Here is a 24835-nt window from a genome sequence, read left to right on the forward strand (position 1 = left end):
AGTTACCATGGTGCTGTGTATCTAGCTTCACACTTAGCAGTTATTATGGTGCTGTGTGCCTAGTTTCACACTTAGCAGTTACCATGGTGTTGTGTGCCAAGCTTCACTCTTAGCAGTTACCATGGTGCTGTGTATCTAGCGTCACGCTTAGTAGTTATCATATATATATATTTATTTCCGGTACTGAAAGGCCACAGGCCTGTAGTACAATGCATTTATAATTCAATATTTACACGCACGGATAATATACATGAAGAAGGGAAAATAATCAACTTTAGGTTACATTGTGTTCTGAGATATATTCTGTCCTAAACAACATGGCATAGTAAGCAAACATGGACAAGTCTTGAAGTATAGTAAGGGTTTTGTTATTCAAAAATGCTGAGAATTTATAAAGGTTTGGATGGGCACAATAATATTTCTTAATATACAACTTTCTGATGGAATTATAAGTAGTTATCATGGTGCTCTGTGCCTAGTTTCACACCCAGCAGTAACCATGGTGCTGTGTGCCTAGCTTCAGAACCGGCAGTTACCATGGTGCTGTGTGCCTAGCTTCATACTCAGCAGTTACCATGGTGCTGTGTGCCTAGCTTCAGAACCGGCAGTTACCATGGTGCTGTGTGCCTAGCTTCACACTTAGCAGTTATCACGGTGCTGTGTGCCTAGCTTCATACTCAGCAGTTACCATGGTGCTGTGTTTCTAGCTTCACTGTTAGCAGTTACCGTGGTGCTGTGTGCCAAGCTTCACACTTAGCAGTTATCATTGTGCTGTGTACCTGGCTTCACAACCAGCAGTTACCATGGTGCTGTGTGCCTAGCTTCACACTGAGCAGTTACCATGGTGCTGTGTGCCAAGCTTCATACTTATCAGTTATCATTGTGCTGTGTGCCAAGGTTCACACGTAACAGTTATCATGGTGCTGTGTGCCAAGCTTCACACTTAGTAGTTATCATGGTGCTGTGTGCCTAGCTTCACAGCCAGCAGTTATAATGGTGCTTTGTGCCTAGCTTTACTCTTAGCAGTTACCACGGTGCTGTGTATCTAGCTTCACACTTAGCAGTTATTATGGTGCTGTATGCCTAGCTTCACACTTAGCATTTACCATGGTGCTGTGTATCTAGCTTCACATTTAGAAGTTATTATGGTGCTGTGTGCCAAGCTTCGCACTTAGCATTCATCATTGTGCTGTGTACCTGGGTTCACAACCAGCCGTTACCATAGTGCTGTGTGCCTAGCTTCACAACCAGCAGTTACCATGGTGTTGTGTGCCTAGCTTCACACTGAGCAGTTACCATGGTGCTGAGTCCCTAGCTTCACATTTAGCAGTTACCATGGTGTTGCATGCCTAGCTTCACACTTAGTAGTTATCATAGTGTTCTATGCCTAGCTTCACACTTAGCAGTTATCACGGTGCTGTGTGCCTAGCTTCACAACCAGCAGTAACCATGGTGGTGTGTGCCTGGCTTCACACTTAGCAGTTACAATGGTGCTGTGTGCCTAGCTTCACACTTTGCAGTTATCATGATGCTCTGTGCCTGGCTTCACACTTAGCAGTTATCATTGTGCTGTGTACCTGGCTTCACAACCATCAGTTACCATGGTGTTGTGTGCCTAGCTTCACACTGAGCAGTTACCATGGTGCTGAGTCCCTAGCTTCACATTTAGCAGTTACCATGGTGTTGCATGCCTAGCTTCACACTTAGTAGTTATCATAGTGTTCTATGCCTAGCTTCACACTTAGCAGTTATCACGGTGCTGTGTGCCTAGCTTCACAACCAGCAGTAACCATGGTGGTGTGTGCCTGGCTTCACACTTAGCAGTTACAATGGTGCTGTGTGCCTAGCTTCACACTTTGCAGTTATCATGATGCTCTGTGCCTGGCTTCACACTTAGCAGTTATCATTGTGCTGTGTACCTGGCTTCACAACCATCAGTTACCATGGTGTTGTGTGCCTAGCTTCACACTGAGCAGTTACCATGGTGCTGAGTCCCTAGCTTCACATTTAGCAGTTACCATGGTGTTGCATGCCTAGCTTCACACTTAGTAGTTATCATAGTGTTCTATGCCTAGCTTCACACTTAGCAGTTATCACGGTGCTGTGTGCCTAGCTTCACAACCAGCAGTTACCATGGTGGTGTGTGCCTGGCTTCACACTTAGCAGTTACAATGGTGCTGTGTGCCTAGCTTCACACTTTGCAGTTATCATGATGCTCTGTGCCTGGCTTCACACTTAGCAGTTATCATGGTGCTGTGTATCTAGCTTCACAACCAGCAGTTACCATGGTGCTGTGTGCCTAACTTCACACTTAGTAGTTACCATGATGCTGTTTCTATCTTCACAGTTAGCATTTACCGTGGTGCTGTGTACCAAGCTTCACACTTAGCAGTTATCATTGCGCTGTGTACCTGGCTTCACAACCAGGAATTACCATGGTGCTGTGTTTCTAGCTTCACTGTTAGCAGTTACCATGGTGCTGTGTGCCAAGCTTCACACTTAGCAGTTATCATTGTGCTGTGTACCTGGCTTCACAACCAGCAGTTACCATGGTGTTGTGTGCCTAGCTTCACACTGAGCAGTTACCATGGTGCTGTGAGCCAAGCTTCATACTTATCAGTTATCATTGTGCTGTGTGCCAAGGTTCACACGTAACAGTTATCATGGTGCTGTGTGCCAAGCTTCACACTTAGTAGTTATCATGGTGCTGTGTGCCTAGCTTCACAGCCAGCAGTTATAATGGTGCTGTGTGCCTAGCTTTACTCTTAGCAGTTACCATGGTGCTGTGTATCTAGCTTCACACTTAGCAGTTATTATGGTGCTGTATGCCTAGCTTCACACTTAGCATTTACCATGGTGCTGTGTATCTAGCTTCACATTTAGAAGTTATTATGGTGCTGTGTGCCAAGCTTCGCACTTAGCATTCATCATTGTGCTGTGTACCTGGGTTCACAACCAGCCGTTACCATAGTGCTGTGTGCCTAGCTTCACAACCAGCAGTTACCATGGTGGTGTGTGCCTAGCTTCATACTCAGCAGTTACCATGGTGCTGTGTGTCTAACTTCTCACTTAGCAGTTATCATTGTGCTGTGTACCTGGCTTCACAACCATCAGTTACCATGGTGTTGTGTGCCTAGCTTCACACTGAGCAGTTACCATGGTGCTGAGTCCCTAGCTTCACATTTAGCAGTTACCATGGTGTTGCATGCCTAGCTTCACACTTAGTAGTTATCATAGTGTTCTATGCCTAGCTTCACACTTAGCAGTTATCACGGTGCTGTGTGCCTAGCTTCACAACCAGCAGTTACCATGGTGGTGTGTGCCTGGCTTCACACTTAGCAGTTATCATTGTGCTGTGTGCCAAGCTTCACACTTAGCAGTTATCACGGTGCTGTGTGCCTAGCTTCACAACCAGCAGTTATCACGGTGCTGTGTGCCAAGCTTCACACTTAGCAGTTATCATTGTGCTGTGTGCCTAGCTTCACAACCAGCAGTTACCATGGTGGTGTGTGCCTGGCTTCACACTTAGCAGTTACAATGGTGCTGTGTGCCTAGCTTCACACTTTGCAGTTATCATGATGCTCTGTGCCTGGCTTCACACTTAGCAGTTATCATGGTGCTGTGTATCTAGCTTCACAACCAGCAGTTACCATGGTGCTGTGTGCCTAACTTCACACTTAGTAGTTACCATGATGCTGTTTCTATCTTCACAGTTAGCATTTACCGTGGTGCTGTGTACCAAGCTTCACACTTAGCAGTTATCATTGCGCTGTGTACCTGGCTTCACAACCAGGAATTACCATGGTGCTGTGTGCCTAACTTCACACTTAGTAGTTGTCATAGTGTTGTATGCCTAGCTTCACAACCAGCAGTTACCATGGTGCTGTGTGTCTATCGTCACACTTAGCAGTTACCCTGGTGCTGTGTGCCAAGCTTCACACTTAGCAGTTAACATTGTGGTGTTTACCTGGCTTCACAACCAGCAGTTACCATGGCGTCGTGTGCCTAGCTTCACACTTAGTAGTTATCATATTTTTTCTATGTCTAGCTTCGCACTTAGCAGTTGCCTTGGTGTTGTGTGCCAAGCTTCACACTTAGAAGTTATCATGGTGCTGTGTGCCAAGCTTCACACTTAGCAGTTATCATGGCGCTGTGTGCCTAGCTTCAGACTTAATAGTTATCATGGTGCTGTGTGCCTAGCTTCACAACCAGCAGTTATCATGGTGCTGTGTGCCTAGCTTCAGACTTAATAGTTATCATGGTGCTGTGTGCCTAGCTTCACAACCAGCAGTTATCATGATGCTGTATGCCTAGCTTCACACGTAGCAGTTAACGTGTTGCTCTGTGCCAAGGTTCACACTTAGCAGTTATCATTGTGCTGTGTACCTGGCTTCACAACCAGCAGTTACCATGGTGTTGTGTGCCTAGCTTCACCCTTAGCAGTTACCATGGTTCTTTGTGCCAAGCTTCACTACTGGAAGTTACCATGGTGCTGTGTGCCTAGCTGCTTCACAAGCAACAGTTACCATGGTGTTGTGCGGTTGGCTTCACATCAAGTACTTATAATAGTGTTGTGTGCCTAGCTTCACACTAATCAGTTATCATGGTGTTGTATGCCTATATTCATAATTAACAGTTATCCTTGTTTTGTGTGCCGAACGTCACAACAGAAAGATAGCTGGTTCCTTAGTTATTTTATTAGGGGTATAGCAGTTCTTGGACTGTATCATCAGCGTAGGTAGGCGATATTGGATCCTGAACATTGCTAACCGTAACGTGTGACAACCATTTGTCATCTGACAATCTTTGACACTTGTTATAATCGTTTACACATATCTTCATGATGAAGTTGCAATCGTACAGCAAGTGATTTGTCCCTTCAGATTGAAATATAATGAATCAGTGAGAGCTCGGGTGGTGTTGGAACAGTCAGGCTGGTAAGGTTCACGATCCACTCAAGTACACTTACCCTGTCTACGCGCAGCCCAGACAGCGAATGTGACTTCTCCCAGGAAGCGTTGCCCAGTTGCACACACTAAACATTTCCCCCCAAAATTGTAGACTATCCAACACTGCAGCTTTCTGCCTTACCCAAAATGTCAGAAGGGCTGTGCTCCCGATGGAGACCCCGGGCACTCCTGATCTGCGCAAAAAGATCAGGAGGTACCAAATTAAGGGCACCTAGAATCTTGTTAATTACCATTGATTTTACAGATTAAAAATGGAATATAGCACACAGAGAGAGTTGTCCTGAGTTGTCCTGGCACAGTCAGGCTCGTAGCGGTTTCAGGTACCATTGTGTACTCTACAACGAAGACAGCGAATCTGACTTTTCCCCTGACTTTGCCTAGTCGAAGAAACCAGAGAATATGAAGACTCCCCAACACTGCAGCGTTCTGCATTTCCCAGAGTGTCAGAAGGGTTGTGCTTCTGGTAAAGAACCTGGGCACTTTCCTGATCTGCGCTTAAAGATCAGGAGGTGTCAAATCACGGGCACCGAGAACAATGCGGAGTCAGAAAAGTCAATGATATAAATAAATTCATTGGCTTTATCAAAAAGCCCAAGATCAGGCTTTTGGCAGGAATTCTTCTAAGGTCGTATATGGGCACATTCCAAAGAATAAAGAAGTTAAATGCATGATGCCCTGGACACGTCCAGAGTCGAACCATGGAGGGACCTTGGAGTCATTTGAAGATACAGACATGACGAAGTGAGTGAGTGAGTTTAGTTTTACGACGCACTCAGCAATATTCCAGCTATATGGCGGCGGTCTGTAAATAATCGAGTCTGGACCAGACAACCCAGTGGTCAACAGCATGAGCATCGATCTGCGCAATTGGGAACCGATGACATGTGTCAACCAAGCCAACGAGCCTGACCATCCGATCCCGTTTGTCGCCTCTTACGACAAGCATGGGTTGCTGAAGATCAATATTCTAACCCGGACCTTCACGAGTTGAAAATAGATATGAAACTCAACCACAAAAAAAAAACCAACATGTATTGCAGCGTCATCGGGTTTTTTTGGTTTTTTTCGATGTTACCAGCTGACGTCACACGATATCCATGTCATTGGATATGTTTAATCTGCTGTCAGCAGGGCTTCAAAAATATTATTGCCCCACGCCCTGGTTCGCTAAACTGTCTATGTCAATAAACTGATTGATTGATGTCGGGCAACTAAACTGCTCATTTCAACTTAACTGTGGGCAAGTAACAAATAAAACTTGCTATAAAATCAACAAACGAACATTTCTGTATCTTTATCTGTTTTTCGTTGAGATTTAACGGTGTTTAATTCACGATTTCTGTGGACATTGTTGCCGAAGAAAGATAGAGTTACTTCCCTTGGTTTTTATTTCGCTCTTGAAGGGTCCATTTGACTGGGTCCTTTCTTGCATATCAACTTGCGATAGTAGTTTACAAGCGCAGGCGCTTAACAACGTTTTCTGGTCTATGTGGCAAGTAAACTTTTAAAACAAAATGAACCTCTGTGTCAGTTTGTCCTCATTCTAATAGGGAATTGACTCAAATTAGGGAATAGTCTTTAAAATGACAAAACCGTATACGGCAATGAGTGAGTAAGTGAATATGGTTTTACGCCGCTTTTAGCAATATTCCAGCAACAGTACAGCGGGGGACACCAGAGATGGGCTTCACACATTGTATCCATGTATGGAATCAAACCCGGACCCGGGCCCGAACGCTGTAACCACTTGGCTACCCCACCGCCCCTACACGGCAATAAATACCCTGTACCCAGCAATATCTGCTGTTTGTTATTTTGATACCCATCACTGATAAAGGTTGTTTCTGAGGATCGCTCAAACCTGGTATTCTTTAGCACTGACGTTTTTTTGAAGAAACTGTTATGGCGTTATATGTACACGTTTGCCGTTGATCGTTGCCAACAGCAGAAATGTGGCACATGCTCTAAATGGGATTACACTTTTTCAATAAAGGACAGATTCGAAGACTTTTGTTGAATCTCATCCGGGATTCGAACCCACAATTTCAAAGTTAGGCACCTAATCGTCAGCACACAACTTCAGCAACATGATAGTGTTATTTCATGGCGAATGATTAATTAAAGACGTTACTTGAAACATATCACTGATTTCATTTTCTTTCCTTATGTGTTGCACAATGAGTTGTTGATTCAGATATAGTTGATAGCACATCTGGCCGATGAGCCTAAAATCGAGAGTTGTGATGTTGTTAAATCTCAGCAACGACGTTAAATGTGATCTTCTAACTTCAACATAAGTATGTTTGATACAATGATTATTTGTCTGGTGCCTCATGTCAAAGTATATCTTTCAATTCCGTGTTTCCTCCGCTTCAAACAGTAACACATGGCTATTATCACCAGTAACAGGCCCACGACACATAGAGTTACAATGAGGGCCAGGATAGTCACCTCGGCCGTGTGAGCGTCCAGTCCGACCCATGTAGATGGGGCAGATGTGGTTGGTGTTGTAGTGGACGTAGACGATGAGGAAGTTGTAGATGTAGTGGGAATTTTCATGAGGTTGGGGATGATGTCCAGCCACAGGGTCACTCGTCTGGGGTAGACGTGGTCACGTACTGACATGTTTGTTGTGAAGGACAGGTAACGCTGGTCGGCCATAGTGAACTCAGGCCACGCCTGTCCAAGCTTTTCTTCAACAGCAGGGTTGGGGTTACTGTGAAAATAAAGTAATCACTTTGAAAGACTGATGAATATTCCCCTCTTGTGAGCGAATGTACAAGTATCGCCGTATTTTTAGACATATGTATTGTTATTTTAACGTATTCACAGGGCTATCTCTGGCGAAGGATGGATAGTGGTCAAATAAGTAGAAGTAACACTTCCTGCTGGTGTTCAACAACGCGTGCGTCCTGGCAAAGAGGACTCCCGGTACTAAGAAGCTGGGGTCACCGTATGTTGAAAGTACCTGTTCTTGAGGCAGCGGCTGGTCAGATGGTGGTCGGGGGTAGGTGTACTCAACGCTGACGATATTATTGATGGATGTAGTGCTAGCTTCTAATGACAATGATGTAACTGTTGGGAGAATATCTGTATCAAACTCCTTCTGCTTGAAGATGTCGGTAGCGTATGTGTAATTATATGCCCTGTCGAATGCTAGAGCACTCGTCAACAGGAGTCCCCCCTTCGTTGTTGTTGGCCCCTACCATAACGTCGATGCCCTTGATACACGTAGTATTTAAGAATGCGATGTCTCTCATTAAGACTTGGGGATCATCTTTGACAAAGATTCCATCAGTGGTGGGGACCCACGTGTACTGCATGAGCTCGTAGGCTGGCGACCCCAAAACAGAAAAAAAATCATCACCGGCACAGTGGACGATACATCGGTTGTATTTGGCAGGAACACATTCAACGTGAGACAGGAATATTGCTGGAGACATGGCAGTCCATAGCTCGAAGCATTGAATATGTCAGAAGCTTCTGGGTGTGGTTGAGGTTTTCTGGATCGGAGATCTCCAACTGGAGGTTTCGTGTACGGGATTCCGTAGTAGCCAAATAAAATATGCAAACACTGTACACAGTCGGCAACGGACAATATGCACAGTCACTATGCCCCGATATGTGTCATGTGAGTCACGTGACCTCTCTACGACAGGTGTGAAGCTACGCGACAGAGGGGCTAGTTCAGTCAGGACAAGTTTAGGAAATTCAGGTTTTTCGCAAATATTAATATTTCTTTATCTTTAACTAGAATGATAAAAACAGCGTGTCTACCAATATTGGTAGCTTAATTTGCTCAGTTTCAATACCAGCAATTATTTTGGTGTTGTATTCCTAGCTGCACACCCAACAATTATCGTGGTGTTGTTTGCCTAACTTCACACCCAAGAATTATCTTGGTGTTGTATGCCTAGCTTCACACTAAGCAATTACCTTGGTGTTGTGTGAATAGCTTCACTTCCAGCAACCATCTTGGTGCTGTATGCCTAGCTTCAATTCCAGCAATTACCTTGGTGTTGTGTGAATAGCTTCACTTCCAGCAATTATCTTGGTGTTGTATTCCTAGCTGCACGCCCAAGAATTATCTTGGTGTTGTATGCCTAGCTTCACACTCAGCAATTATCTTGGTGTTGTATGCCTAGCTTCACACTCAGCAATTATCTTGGTGTTGTATGCCTAGCTTCACACTCAGCAATTATCTTGGTGTTGTATGCCTAGCTTCACACTCAGCAATTATCTTGGTGTTGTATGCCTAGCTTCACACTCAGCAATTATCTTGGTGTTGTATGCCTAGCTTCACTTCCAGCAATTAACTTTGTGCTGTGTGTCCAGCTTCACTATTTTGGTGGTGTATACTTAAGGTGACAACAAGCAACATCCTAGTTGTCAGAAAGTAATTAAATGTATGCTATTTAAATACAATAAGAATGGTAAGGCTGTTTACCTATTGTCAATGTTGTGTAGATGCTATGGAGGTAATTTCGTTTATCTGCCATTTCGTTGCCAGTTTAACGATTATGTGTACCCAAACCGAAGCACCCAATTTCGTTTTTTATTGTTGTTGTATTTTTTATGTGACCACGTGCTTTACGTGTTCTTCACAGTGTACCCTGCCTTGTTTGCAAATACCGAACTGCCAGTAAATGGTTTGAGAAACTGCAGGCGATATATGGAAACTTACCTCACAGTGACCAATCTTGAGGAACAAAATATGTTGTGTTGTAATACAATTTATTGAACGCAAAATGCTCAAGTCACACGCACACATACACACGTGTATTCCCCGCATAGATACCATCAGTGAGTAGGAAATCATGATGTCCATCAGCAAGGTTAAAGGTAACATACACTGACACTGAGACTGACGCTAGTGGGTCATATAACTGGTTATATGATTACTCTTTATGTAAACTTACATCATAGTGACCAGTCAGGAATAACATGAGATGATGTGTTGCAATACTATTTATTAAACACAAAACGGCATGTTAAAGAGAACAAGAAATGAAAACAACATTTTTTAACTAGAGAAGTAACACAAAGGAAAACTACCAACACAAAAAACACAGAGCGAGACTGACGCTAGCGACCTCTTTCAAAAGTGGGTCACATGACTTGGCACATGATTACACATACTTCGTCTTCTTTCCATGGTCCCTCGAGGCGGAAAGTGTCAGTATTTGCCTAATAAGGAACTTTGACAGTGATGACAATGATGGGCCCTGTGAAACACAGCCACACTCGCAAGACGGACGCTCTGTCCGGTTTTCGTCCAGGCCCATTTGTCAGATTATGTAGTTGACAAAACTTGACATGAATCATGAACTTCATGAAATAATGACTCCTCGATCAGAAGTAAGTGTAGGTAGTGCTCATTAAACTAGTTAGTCGTTTTGTCAAGTGTGAGTAATGGGCAAAGTGCTGAACTTGAGAAAATAAAACGAAAACATGAACTTAAGGTGCACTTAGAAGGTGACAGAGAGACAGAGTTGTTCACATTAAGCACATGGGGGATGAAGCATCTGAACTAAACATAATTTCCATAGAATGGAAGGACTACCAAGAAAGAGAAAGAATGCATGATGTTACAGGTTGTTAAAGAAATAAACTTAAGAGAAGCTGGTAATATGTATACTACTCACACTTTGCTAAGGATCACAACAATTCACAACTTTACTTAAACGTAGATTCATAATTTAATATTGTATCCATTTAAATCTGGATAAATAATAATATGGTAACCCCTCTTTAGGCAAACAGTCACTTTAATCTAACCTTATGCACTTGATACATGAGTAACCATCAACATGGTTTTCATGGCACCAAGCAACCTTTTTGCAAACCATGGAACAAGTCATTGACATGTACACAACAGCTATCAATAGCAGGTATGGGATCCACAAGATGAAATGACACACTGAAACCTAGGATCCATGCTTACAATAAGCTTAGATATTTAAATCCAATTTGACCCCATATCATAGTTTTCTGCTGAATGTATGATTTGATCTTTAGCAAAGTTTGAGTAGTATATAAAGAAGCAAAGTTAATTTCATCTCTGATTGACAGTGGACATGGGATGAAAGAGCCTGATGTCAGTGACACATCCTATCCCAGATAACTTAACACTGAAGTAATTTTTCTGACCAATGTGCACCAATAACTAATCGACGCATCAAACATGAAATGAGGATTCCCATGTCAGTCCATCACCTACTAATGTACCTCAGCCCAAACTTGCTTCAGATGTTACCAGTGTTGATTTGCCCATGAACGCAAGGCTGATTTCCTCTGTTTATGGAATTCCTAAACTTTCTCTACCAGAGTTCAATAGTGGTAAGGAAATGAGAGTTTATCTTACTGAAGATGGCACTTGAGACCTTAGTAGATGTTCATCCTCGCCTGACTAAATCTTACAAGTAGAGTTTTTCCCAGAAATTACTGCAAAAATCTTTGTTTCCTAAAACTGATAATAGAATTTTGAAATAGGTGTTACATTATGCAGTAAGGTACTCAATGTGGGAGGTAACTCTTGAAGGCTTGAGAATGAACCTTACTACATCAAGAGTTATCTCTCCTAGTGTAGCAGACGACTTCCTTAAATTTGTTGATATGGCAGATTTGACAGCGCAAGAGTAAAGAAAGCTGGTTCTAAACTAGTGGGCAAAAGAAAGTGAACACCTTCATTAATCATCGATAAAATCAAAGCAAAACATACGATGTTTTAAGTTATAATACATTTAATGAAGCCAGCATTTGGGACAATGCACCCACAGTGTCTATGATAAACTCCTCACAGATTAAGAGCACATGTTATGGAATGGGTAGAAGGGTAGGAATGGCACAGTTCACAGATACAACAAGAGTCAATCATGGAATGTCTCCGTCATGTCAAGTCTCTGGTCATCCTTAGTAATTAGTGTGACCACCTCTAGCAGTAATACACGCCCCGACTCGCCCTCTCATCAATGTCGTCAGCCGCCGAATGACGTCATTCGGAATCATATTCCACTCGTTCCTGAGAGCGTCTTCAAGTTCCTGTCGGTTCGCTGGGGACCGTGGTCGTCTTCTCACTTGGCGATTCAGGTGATCCCACAAGTGCTCTATGGGGTTTATGTCCGGTGAGCGTGCTGGACATGGAAGAATTTGGATATTCTGGGCGTTCAAGAAGTGCTGGAAAATTCGCGCTGTGTGGGGCCTGGCGTTGTCGTGCTGCAGAAGTGTTCCCTGTTGTTGCTGGCGAAGAAATGGTATTGCCACGGGTTGAAGAATGTCACCTCTGTATCTCTGAGCGTTCACGTTTCCACTCATTACGACCAACCGTGTACGTTGATTCCCACAAATTCTTCCCCACACCATCACACCGCCTCCTCAAAAAGGATGAACTTCCTCTTAGCAATTCGGCGCTAGTCTTTCTTCCCTGCAACGGTATACATTATGGAACATGATGAATTGACTTTCGTCTTTAAAAACCACTCGCTCCCAATTTTGTACCTGCCAGCGACGTACATTCCTTGCCCACTGCAACCTACGACGACGATGTTCCTGGATCAATGCCATTCCAAGCAGGGAATGTCGAGCTCTGATACCTGCTGCACGTAGACGTCGTAGCACGGTACGTCGACTTATGAGATGTCCTAGAGCCGTTGCCGCCGTATCCGTTGCGGTGATGACCCGGTTACGCAGATGAAGAGAACGCAGATGCCGGTCTTCCTGTGGGGTCGTCACACGTGGTCTGCCTGATCGTGGGCTGTCTTGAGCGCTGCCAGTCTGCCTGTAACGCTGGAACAGGTCAGGGTCCTGGCAATATGGCTGTTGTTGGCGCCCATCTGCCTCATACATATGGCCCTCTCTCTTTCTTGCGCTGTTAGCCGTGGCATAACTTTATACCATTTCTCGAAAAGTATTTTGCAAAATCTCCTAGATGCACGTTTTGCCATTTTTCGCAAATTCACGTGCTTCTACACAGCCAACATGCTGCGTTTGGGCGAATGATTAGTAAGAGTGGACGAACTGTTTCGGCCTAAAAGGATTTTACTAACTTGGACAACTTCGCCAAACATTCAAAATAAAAAGTGTTCACTTTCTTTTGACCATGAGTTTAGATGATTTTGAAAGGGATGTGACTAATGCAAAAGTGTCCTTGGTCTCCAGTATACAGAACTTTGAAGAATATTCAGTCAGGAGTTTGGAATGAGCACAAGACAGGGGCAGGGAGACCAAGGAAGTTCAGTACTACGGATCGCCGGCGACTTGGTCAGATTGTGAGTGGGTGAAAATTGAAAAGCGTTGACAATATAAGAAATGAGATGATTTATAGAGGAAGTTCTTAGGTATGTAACGAAACCCTCAGACCAGAAATACAAAGACTTAAGTGGGTGAAAATGCGCGGAATTCCCTCACCATTGATGAAAGAGGCACGGAAAGGAAGACGTTTAAACTTGTGTAGGGTTAACGAAATTCAAGATTGGGACAATGTTTTCTGATGAAAATTCTGTCCGGCTTTGTCCGTGCTGTGTGAAAATGTGGATAAAAGATACTGTGAAACCTATCTACTAACTCCCAAAACATAGCCCGACAGTTCAAATGTTGGGTGAAATATCATCACGTGGAGTGACGCCGTGTATTTTCACTGGAAATACGACGAAGGAACGATATGTTGACATCTCAAATGATCACTTCCTTCCAGCGGCCCGAACACTGTAAGAAGATAATTGGATTTTCTAGTATAACGACCGAAAACACACTGCGGTCTGCACAAAACAGTGGTGGTTGGAGAAAAATCTTCAAGTTTAATTTGACTGGCCCAGCTACAGCCCAGATCTTAACCCTATTGAGAATGTGTGGGGACTAGTGAAGGGCAGAATAAACCAACTTAGAAATATTGAGGGTATGAGGATATGGTCGAATATTGGGATACGCTGTCACTCGATTTCCTAAAAACTTGATCGGTAGTGTGCCTAGGCGCATTCAGCCGTGTATTGCAAGGCAAGGAGGTCTCACAAAGTACTGCAAAGACACTTAGACTGTAAGAGAAACATATTTCAACATATTCATTTAAGTAAAACTTTTATAGTTTATATACATGTATTAGATATTTGCCGAAACAACTTTCTCAATAATTTCTGGGAAGACTATAGCTTCCAATGGTTCTATCGCATCGTACGATTTGACCCACCTTGACCAGTGGTTACAGCTAAAATCAATGGCCAAGTATATCTTGATCAGTCATCCCAGCCCTTTACTCTGTACGGACATGGCCCAAACGTGAATGCTTAGGCCATCTTAATGACGAATCCCAAAAATCTATGATTCTTGAATCTGCTGTGAAGTCGCTTGAAACCATTTAGCATACAACAATTTTGCATGAGCCATATCTGTGTAGTGGACAATCTGTGATTCAGTCTCCTGGTATCTGCAGACAATATGATAGAAACAAGATACAATGTCGTGAATGCCTTCACATCAAGTAACTTGTCTTTTTCTGAATATATATACCCAGTGGTTGCACTCCAGAAACAGTGGGCACATATCAGAGACTTACCTTTGTTCCATATGGAAAGATTTGAAGTGAATAGTGTTTACCGATACGCAACTCCATTGTTGAGATACCACGATACAGTATTTAAGGCATCAAAAGAAGATATGAACCCAGCAATTCAACGTATGGAGCACCGTTTACCGAATTATCCAGCAACGTCAGAAATTCACAAACTTAGTTGAAGCTGGGCTAGTACTAGTTATAAGTGCCAAACAAGACAGCAAGACTTCCGAGAATCAGCCATTGACGTTAACTGAATTAGGACACGCGTTGGTTCAGACATGAAACAACATTTTCCAATTTTTCTTTTATCGCTTAGTGTCGTCTATGCATCGTCGTTGTCAAGCCCGCATCAGCACCAAAGGTGGACACACACGATTCTGAACTAACTTTTCACATCAATATCACACCAAATATCTTGGGTGTGTTACGATGCGCAGGGTCAAATCATACAGAGTTCGATATTATCCTGTCAACAGTGATTAAGGAAAGCACCACAAATCTTGTTATTATCATTTTGCAATAAGAAATAACGTAACATCAAATAATGCACATTACTTGGTTGCAGTAGAAGATTTACATATTTATCCGAACATGGCCTAAACGGATACCGTTTTGCGTTCATCCTATCCAGAAACCTTACCATGATCTTATAACTACATGCATTAAAGCAATTTGTCATTAGGATTTAAACTTTTCGATGAAGAACTGAATTGTGCACAAAAACATCACAGTAATACATCTGAACAAAAAGCTTTGAAGGGCAGCCATCATCTCCTAATATGAGGATTCTGTGCTGTCACCCACCCCCATCCCCACCCCACCAAAATCACGCACACAACACGTACACAACCTCCCAATATATAGCGTCAGCATCATCGACATTGTCCCACCGTCCGGCCACCATAACGACACATAATTGCACGTAAACAGTTTATACACAACTTTTATGATTCAAAGTTCATGTCATCAGGCAAACTGAAATTCAAGTAATAGTGTTCTTTCATGGAGAATGAATGATTAAAGACGTTACTTGAAAACAAAATCACTAATTTTATTTCCTTTCCTTATGCTTTGCACAATGAATTGTTGATTCAGAAATAGGTAACAGTAGATCTGGCCGATGAGCCTAAGAGTGTGAGTTATAAAGCTGTTAATTTCAACAATGATGTGATCTTCTAACTTCAACATAAGTATGGTCGATGCAATGATTATTTGTATGGTGCCCTCATTCCAAAGCATATCTTTCATTTCCTAGTTTCCGCCGCTTCAAACAGTAACACATGGCTATTATCACCAGTAACAGGCCCACGACACATAGAGTTACAATGAGGGCCAGGATAGTCACCTCGGCCGTGTGAGCGTCCAGTCCGAACCATGTAGATGGGGCAGATGTGGTTGGTGTTGTAGTGGACGTAGACGATGAGGAAGTTGTAGATGTGGTGGGAATTTTCATGAGATTGGGGATGATGTCAAGCCACAGGGTCACTCGTCTGGGGTAGACGTGGTCACGTACTGACATGTTTGTTGTGAAGGATAGGTAACGCTGGTCGGCCATAGTGAACTCGGGCCATGCCTGTCCAAGCTTTTCTTCAACAGTAGGGTTGGGGTTACTGTGAAAATAAAGTAATCACTTTGAAATGCTGATAAATATTCCCCTCTTGTGAGCAAATGTACAAGTATCGCGGTATTTTTAGACATATGTATTGTTATTTTAACGTATTACACTTAAAGACAGCTGACTGATGACACACTCTACACGACAATCGTTGAAATGAAATGATGACATCATAATGAAAACAGTTACGTACCCAGTCTTGGCAAAATCAGCAATGAAAGAAACAAATGTGTCCGCCACCTGATACTCCTCTGCCGTTAGGTTCCCTGAGTAGCCAAGCATCTTGACCGTGGCCGGATTCAGGTCAAACAGATACAAGGTGTCCACTCCATGGCTCATGCCTTTCACAGGGCTATCTCTGGCGAAGGATGGATAGTGGTCAAATAAGTAGAAGTAACACTTCCTGCTGGTGTTTAACAACACGTGTGTCCTGGCAAAGAGGACTCCCGGTACCAAGAAGCTAGGGTCACCATATGTTGAAAGTACCTGTTCTTGAGGCAGCGGCTGGTCAGATGGTGGTCGGGGGTAGGTGTACTCAACGCTGACGATATTATTGATGGATGGAGTGCTAGCTCCTAATGACAATGATGTAACTGTTGGGAGAATATCTGTATCAAACTCCTTCTGCTTGAAGATGTCGGTAGCGTATGTGTAATTATATGCCCTGTCGAATGCTAGAGCACTCGTCAGCAAGAGTCCCCCTTCGTTGTTGTTGGCTCCTACCATAACGTCGATGTCCTTGATACACGTAGTATTTAAGAATGTTATGTCTCTCATTAAGACTTGGGGATCGTTTTTGACAAAGATTCCATCAATGGTGGGGACCCACGTGTACTGTATGACCTCGTAGGCTGGCGTGCCACCAAAATAGGAATAGGCTAACACTCTGGTACTGTCGTTCGTCCTCATACAGTCTACCATGGCCCGTTGTCTGCTCTTTGCGTCACCACTTCCACCACGACAACCTAAAATATATCCAACATACATTGCTACAAATAGATCATTTCTGTTGATCGCCCAGAGAGATGTGGCAGCTCCACTCTGTAGAACTGCTCTCTGGAACAGCCCCTTTGACCCCGGATACAACACGTGATAGGCCACACTCGCCGCCCCTGCAGATTCTCCAATGATGGTGATGTTGTTGCTGTCACCACCAAACGCTTCAATGTTAGTCTTGACCCACTGGAGCGCCAGGTGTTGATCCCATAATCCGTAGTTACCTGGAGCGACGTCATTTCCGGTACTAAAAAATCCGAATATTCCCAATCTGTACTGGATGGTGACGACTATAACGTCACCTTTTGTCACCAATTGCCAAGGCTCGTACAAAGAAGCGGATCCATACACGAATCCTCCCCCGTGTATCCAGACCATCACCGGCACACTGGACGATACATCGGTTGTATTTGGCAGGAACACATTCAACGTGAGACAGTCTTCACTCATAGCTGGAAAGGAAAAGTTCAAAGGGAGCATTGGCGATCGCTGGAGACATGGCAGTCCATAGCTCGTAGCATTAAATATGTCAGAAACTCCTGGGTGTGGTTGAGGTTTTCTGAATCGGAGATCTCCAACTGGAGGTTTCGCGTACGGGATACCGTAGTAGCCAAAGTAAGGTTGTCCTTCCCTACTGGTTCTCTCCACTCCCTGTATATATCCCCATGTGGAATTTATCTCTGGTGCATCCATCCCTACAGCAGGGAGGACCAACATGGACACAATAATCAGCTGAATCATTTTAAACTCCGCTACATTGGACGGTGTACTGACTTTCGTGAACAACTTTCCCACCACTCCTCACCTGTCCTTCTTGACTGAGATCCTCGTATTGAATATTGCGAATTGTTGTTTCCTGTCCTGTTCGCACAGAGTGATTTGTATTTACTATTCACTGACTGTTTACATACCGGATTAAGGCGTTCCTGGTGTTGACATATGCTCGTACAATCTGTACTGTCAATACGCCCAGGTATGTGCTTGTGAGAGTCACGTGTGTGACCTATATTTGACAGGCGTAGTAGATACGGTATGACCTTTAGTCAGAATAACAAGACAGTGGTACCGGTAGCGCACTTTGCCCCAAATACCTGGTTTCAGAGCCAGCAGTGATCTTTGTGTTGTATGCATAGGATAGTTATCATAGTTTTGTGTGCCTAACTTCACAACCGAAAGCTAGCTGGTTGCCTTGGTAACTGTTCTTGATGCTGTTACTGGTATTGTATAAGGGGCATAGCAGTTCAGCGGAGGTGGGAGATATATGATTCTAAGCGATGCTTTAATTTTGATCACCACAGCTTGTCATCTAACACAACTTTGACACTTGCTATCAACACTATGTTATAGTTGTTTACACATATGTTTATGATGAAGTCTTAATCTTACAGTTGACTCTGCATCTTGCAGATTTCTCATGGATTTGGAAAGAGTTTGTCCCTTCTAAAGTATTGCATTCTACAGATTGAAATATACTCTCCCAAAAAAGAAACGCATCATAAAAATAGCAATTTCATGTAGCAATGAATTAAAACGTGATTCATTTTACAAAAGGTTTTGCTCTGTTTATGAGTCCTGTGGTGTTTATGTTTTGAAACATCACAACAAAACGCACCATCCGTAAAATACCCGTATTTAACAGCATGATTTTCAATTTCGGCGTGTAGTGTCACAGAATAAACAATTCACATGCAATGCACGTGAAAGTTGGGGATAAGATACTCTCAATGATGGGTATAAAAGGTTGATCGCTGTCTGTCGATTATTCACTGTATTTGGAATATTGTTGACGAACGCAAAACGCAACGTCTAAGTGAAGCCAACCGTCATATCGCCATTGCTTTTCTTGAAGCTGGCCAGTCTCAACATGCAGTTGCCCGACGCATGAATGTTCACGAAAGCACCATTTCACGGCTCTGGGAGAGATATCGCCGGCAGAATTCGGTAGCAGATGCCCCTCGTAATGGGCGACCTCGAGCGAACAGCTACGGCGACCAGTACCGCTCGACAAATACCCAGATTGAGGAGGCTTTCTGCACAGACTGTCAGGAACAGGTTGAGAGAGGCTCGTTTACGTGACAGAAGACCTTATTTTGACCCTGTGCTTCGACAACAACATCGTCGACATCGAGTTCAATGGTGCACCAACGTTCAGGCCTGGGACCTACCGAATTGGCGTAGAATCTGGTTCAGTGATGAATCACGATTTCTACTGGAACGACGCGATGGAAGAATGGGGGTGTACAGACGTCGACGTGAACGTTTCGACGACGCTTGCGTTCCCCAGGTGGACAGATTCGGCCGGCAAAGTGTTATGATGTGGGGGGTGATCACCTGCCAAAGGAGAAGTGATTTGGTGATGATCCAGGGCAACCTGACAGCTCAACGGTACTGTGACGTAATCCTACGCCCACACCTCCTTCCAATCATTGATCGCCAGAGGGAGTTGTTTCAACAGGACAGTACGAGGCCCCACACAGCACGTCACACTAGAGACTTCCTCCAGAACCACAACATCAATGTGCTCCCCTGGCCCTCAAGATCACCGGACTTAAACCCGATCGACCAACTGTGGGATGCCCTGGACAGACGGGTGCGACGCCGTAACCCTCAGCCCCAGACACTTCAGCAACTTGCACAGGCACTACAGGCAGAGTGGGCTGCGATTGGGCAACACGAGATTCATGAGATTCATGAGACTTATTCGTTCGATGCCGAGGCGATGCCGTGCAGTTCTGGATGCCCACGGTGGTCACACGAGGTATTGACTTCAGCGCCACCACACGTCTCCATGTGACACTCAAACTGACTTTCCTCGAGTTGGTGCCAAAGACGGATAAATCTGCATTCCCAGTGTGCAATTTCGCTATATTTCATTGACTCATAAAGCCTAAATGATGTTTCAAAAGAAACATAAAAATACAGTTGAAATTCCTACATGCGTTTCTTTTTGGGGCGAGTATATAATGAATCAGTGAGAGGTCTGGTTGGACATGGCACAGTCTGGCTGGTAAGGATCATGATCAGCTCAGGTACACTTGCCCTGGCTACACGCAGCCCAGACAGCGAATGTAACTTCTCCCAGGAAGCGTTGCCCAGTTGCACGCAGTAATCCCCCACCCACCCCAATATTGTAAACTATCCAACACTGCAGCCTTCTGCATTACCCAAAGTGTCAGAAGGGCTATGCTCCCGATGAAGAGATCAGGAGGTACCAAACCACCTAGAATCTTGTTAATTACCTTTATGGTTTACAGATTAAAAGTAGTATAAAGCACAGAGAGAGCGTGAGTTGTACTGGCACAGTCAGGCGGGTAGCATTTTTTTTTCAGTTCAGGTCCCGTTGCGTTGTCTACACGCAACCCAGACAGCGAATGGGACTTCTCCCTGGAAAAGCTGCCCAGTCGAACCCGCCAAGATCTTTCCAGAGAATATGAAGACTCCCCAACACTGCAGCGTTCTGCATGACCCAGAGCGTCAGAAGGGCTGTGCTTCTGGTATAGAACCTGGGCACTTTCCTGATCTGCGCTTAGAGATCAGGAGGTAGCAAATCACGGGCACCGAGAACAATGGGGGTCTGACGAGAAAAAGGACATTCAATGATATAAATAAATTTATTGGCTCAAAAAGGCCACGATCAGTTTTTGGCAGAAAATCTTCTTTGTCTGTATGTGGGTCTATTCCAAAGAAGTTAAAAACATGATACCGTGGACACCTTCAGAGTCGTACCGTGGATGGACCTTGGACTCAAAGATACAGGCATGAGGAAGACCTTCGTAGAAGCAACAAACCATGCCATCATGCCGTTTTAGACACCGGACCAAAAGCCGGATAGTAAACCATTGAAATAAACGTAAATACAGTAGGAAATACATGCCATGACCGGATGTACGTATGTTTTCAGATATTTCCTAACTTCGGGCATATATTTCATATGAATCTATACCTTTGAAACATATGCTCATCGTAGATTTTCGTATGCACAAGCACCTCGTTCATGTATGCCCTGACCGGATTGTCAGGGATTTCCAAATATGAATTGCAAAACAGATACCCCGTTAAATACATGATCATACAGTATTTCCAATGCATTCCTTTGAATTTCAGTGGGTGTTGAAATTTCCGATTTCGTTCTAAGTTTACTCGGGTTGGAAACATGTGAATTTACTTAGGTGGGGAAACACATGTAAATTTTCAAATTTGCAAATATTTACACACCTTACATATTTATGTATCATACCGGATTTCATGGATATGCTGTTTTTGCCAAGGACATTCACTGACAAGGAGCTTACAGTCCCTGTATATTCATTGCACAATCGACATTTGTAATGATAATACTAGTAATCAGGACAATTGTATAACACTGATATCCACACCTCATGGGCATGCTTAAAGTGCTTACAACAGTGCAAGTCAATTTTAATATCTCCCAAAGAGATAGGTCTTGAGATGAGCTTTAATAACATTGCATGTAAATATTTTCTGCAAGAATGACATTCTAACAAATGCGAGTAGGAAGGGACTGGTCCCGGTTGGCCTAAAGTATTGTCATTACTTTTATCATTATTATTAATTAGAGAAAAGAAAATAGATATGAAACTCTGCCACAAAAAAATACCCAACATGTATTGTAATGTTATCGTTGACGTCACATGATGTCAATGGATGTGTTTAATGAAAACGATGAGTTGACAATTTACTCAAAATTGGGAATAGTCTTTAACATGTCAATTCGGTACACGGCGATGGATGCCCAGTACCCAACAATTTCTGCTGTGTGTTATTTTGATCCCCATCACTGATAAAGGTTGTTTTTGAGGATCGCTCAAACCTGATATTCTTTAGAACTGACGTTGTATATTCAAGACACTATTATGTTGTTATGTGTACACATTTACCGTTGATCGTTACCAACAGCAGAAATGTGGCACATGCTATAAATGAGATTACACTTTCTCAGTAAAGGACAGATTCAAAAACCTTTGTTGAATCTCATCCGGGATTCGAACCCACAAATTCAAAGTTAGGCATCTACTCGTCAGCACACAACGTCAGCAAAATTAATGTGTTCTTTCATGACGAATAATTAATGAAAAGCATTGCTTGAAAAAATCACTAATTTTATTTTCAATTCTTGTGCTTTGCATAATGGGTTGTTGATTCAGAAATAGGAAATAGCCGATCTGATGGATGAGACTACAATTGAGAGTTGTGAAGATATTAATCTCAACAACAACATTAAATGTGGTCCTGTAGCTTCAACAGAAGTATGGTCGATACAATGATTATTTGTCTGGTGCCGTCATGACAATGTATCAATCCCGTGTTTCCTCCGCCTCAAACAGTAGCACATGACTATTGTCACCAGTAACAGGCCCACGACACATAGAGTTACAATGAGGGCCAGGATAGTCACCTCGGCCGTGTGAGCGTCCAGTCCGAACCATGTAGGGGCAGATGTGGTTGGTGTTGTAGTGGACGTAGACGATGAGGAAGTTGTAGAAGTGGTGGGAATTTTCATGAGGTTGGGGATGATGTCCAGCCACAGGGTCACTCGTCTGGGGTAGACGTGGTCACGTACTGACATGTTTGTTGTGAATGTCAGGTAACGCTGGTCGGCCATATTGAACTCGGGCCATGCCTGTCCAAGCTTTTCCTGAACAGCAGGGTTGGGGTTACTGTGAAAATAAAGTAATCACTTTGAAAGACTGATGGATATTCCCCTCATATGAGCGAATGTACAAGTATCGCCGTGTTTTTAGACATATGTATTGTCATTTGAACGTATTACATTAAACGACACCTGGCTGATGACACACTCTACATGACGATTGTGGAAATAAAATGATGATATCAAATGAAAACAGTTACGTACCCAGTCTTGGCAAAGTCAGCAATGAAAGAAACAAATGTTTCCGCCAGCTGATACTCCTCTGCCGTCAGGTTCCCTGAGTAGCCAAGCATCTTGACCGTGGCCGGATTCAAGTCGAACAGATACAAGGTGTCCACTCCATGGCTCATGCCTTTCACAGGGCTATCTCTGGCGAAGGATGGATAGTGGTCAAATAAGTAGAAGTAACACTTCCTGCTGGTGTTCAACAACGCGTGCGTCCTGGCAAAGAGGACTCCCGGTACTAAGAAGCTAGGGTCACCGTATGTTGAAAGTACCTGTTCTTGAGGCAGCGGCTGGTCGGATGGTGGTCGGGGGTAGGTGTACTCAACGCTGACGATATTATTGATGGATGTAGTGCTAGCTTCTAATGACAATGATGTAACTGTTGGGAGAATATCTGTATCAAACTCCTTCTGCTTGAAAATGTCGGTAGCGTATGTGTAATTATATGCCCTGTCGAATGCTAGAGCACTCGTCAACAGGAGTCCCCCTTCGTTGTTGTTGGCCCCTACCATAACGTCGATGTCCTTGATACATGTGGTATTTAAGAATGTGATGTCTCTCATTAAGACTTGGGGATTGTTTTTGACAAAGATTCCATCAATGGTGGGGACCCACGTGTACTGCATGAGCTGGTAGGCTGGCGTCCCCAAAACAGAAGAAAAGGCTAACACTCTGGTACTATCGTTCTTCCTCATACAGTCTACCATGGCCCGTTGTCTGCTGATAATATCCGGGTTATCACCAAGGCAACCTAAACTGCTTCCAACAAACATCGCTAACAATTTGATATATCTGTTGATCGCCCAGAGAGATGTGGCAGCTCCACTCTGTAGAACAGCTCTCTGGAACAGCCCCTTTGACCCCGGGTACAACACGTGATAGGCCACACTCGCCGCCCCTGCAGATTCCCCAATGATGGTGATGTTGTTGCTGTCACCACCAAAAGCTTCAATGTTAGTCTTGATCCACTGGAGCGCCAGATGTTGATCCCATAATCCGTAGTTACCTGGAGCGACGTCATTATCGGTACTAAAAAATCCGAATATTCCCAATCTGTACTGGATGGTGACGACTATAACGTCACCTTTTGTCACCAATTGCCAAGGCTCGTACAAAGAAGCGGATCCATACACGAATCCTCCCCCGTGTATCCAGACCATCACCGGCACACTGGACGATACATCGGTTGTATTTGGCAGGAACACATTCAACGTGAGACAGTCTTCACTCATAGCTTGAAAGGAAAAGTTCAAAGGGAGCATTGGAGATAGCTGGAGACATGGCAGTCCATAGCTCGAAGCATTAAATATGTCAGAAACTCCTGGGTGTGGTTGAGGTTTTCTGAATCGGAGATCTCCTACTGGAGGTTTCGCGTACGGGATTCCGTAGTAGCCAAAGTAAGGTTGTCCTTCCCTACTGGTTCTCTCCACTCCCTGTATATATCCCCAGGTGGAATTTATCACTGGTGCCTCTATCCCTACAGCAGGGAGGACCAACATGGACACAATAATCAGCTGAATCATTTTAAACTCCGCTACATCGAACGGTATACTGACTTTCGTGAACAACTGATTTCCCGTTTATCAAAACTGTCCTTCTTGACCAGATAATGTCACGTTGCGAAATGTTGTTATCTGAGCTCAATGTTCTCACAGCTTGGATACTGAAATTTATATGAGATTGTGGCGTTCCTTAGATTGAGATGTGGTCCGATATTCATATTGTGTAATTTGATGTATCCAAGCTGTAAACGGTCTGCACAATCCGCTCTTCGGGACGCCCTAGCTTGTAATGTGCACCTCGTGGGTGGT

At 43.7% G+C, this 24835-nt stretch overlaps 2 protein-coding genes across 3 annotated transcripts; both read right to left on the bottom strand.

The window, feature by feature from the left end:
- Nucleotides 1-7202: 7202 nt before the first annotated feature.
- Nucleotides 7203-24835, bottom strand: LOC124273358 (cholinesterase 1-like). Of its 2 annotated transcripts, none has more exons than XM_046708594.1 (2): nt 23004-24835; nt 7203-7686 (listed from the first exon to the last, which is right to left on the bottom strand). In XM_046708594.1, exons 1-2 carry the CDS (start codon nt 24545-24547, stop codon nt 7302-7304), a joined length of 1929 nt encoding a protein of 642 aa, XP_046564550.1. In that variant the 5' UTR covers nt 24548-24835; the 3' UTR covers nt 7203-7301. The 2 variants fall into 2 exon arrangements, with proteins under 2 accessions (XP_046564550.1, XP_046564551.1); XM_046708595.1 differs by lacking the exon at nt 7203-7686 and adding an exon at nt 22232-22806.
- On the bottom strand, nt 15543-18068 carry LOC124273359 (cholinesterase 1-like). The gene is made up of 2 exons (XM_046708596.1): nt 16326-18068; nt 15543-16127 (listed from the first exon to the last, which is right to left on the bottom strand). The coding sequence occupies exons 1-2, from the start codon at nt 17867-17869 to the stop codon at nt 15743-15745; spliced, it is 1929 nt and encodes a 642-aa protein (XP_046564552.1). The 5' UTR covers nt 17870-18068; the 3' UTR covers nt 15543-15742.

This window comes from Haliotis rubra, unplaced genomic scaffold, assembly GCF_003918875.1.
Source record: "Haliotis rubra isolate DU_JTF1 unplaced genomic scaffold, ASM391887v1 Scf18, whole genome shotgun sequence".
Taxonomy (NCBI): domain Eukaryota; kingdom Metazoa; phylum Mollusca; class Gastropoda; order Lepetellida; family Haliotidae; genus Haliotis; species Haliotis rubra.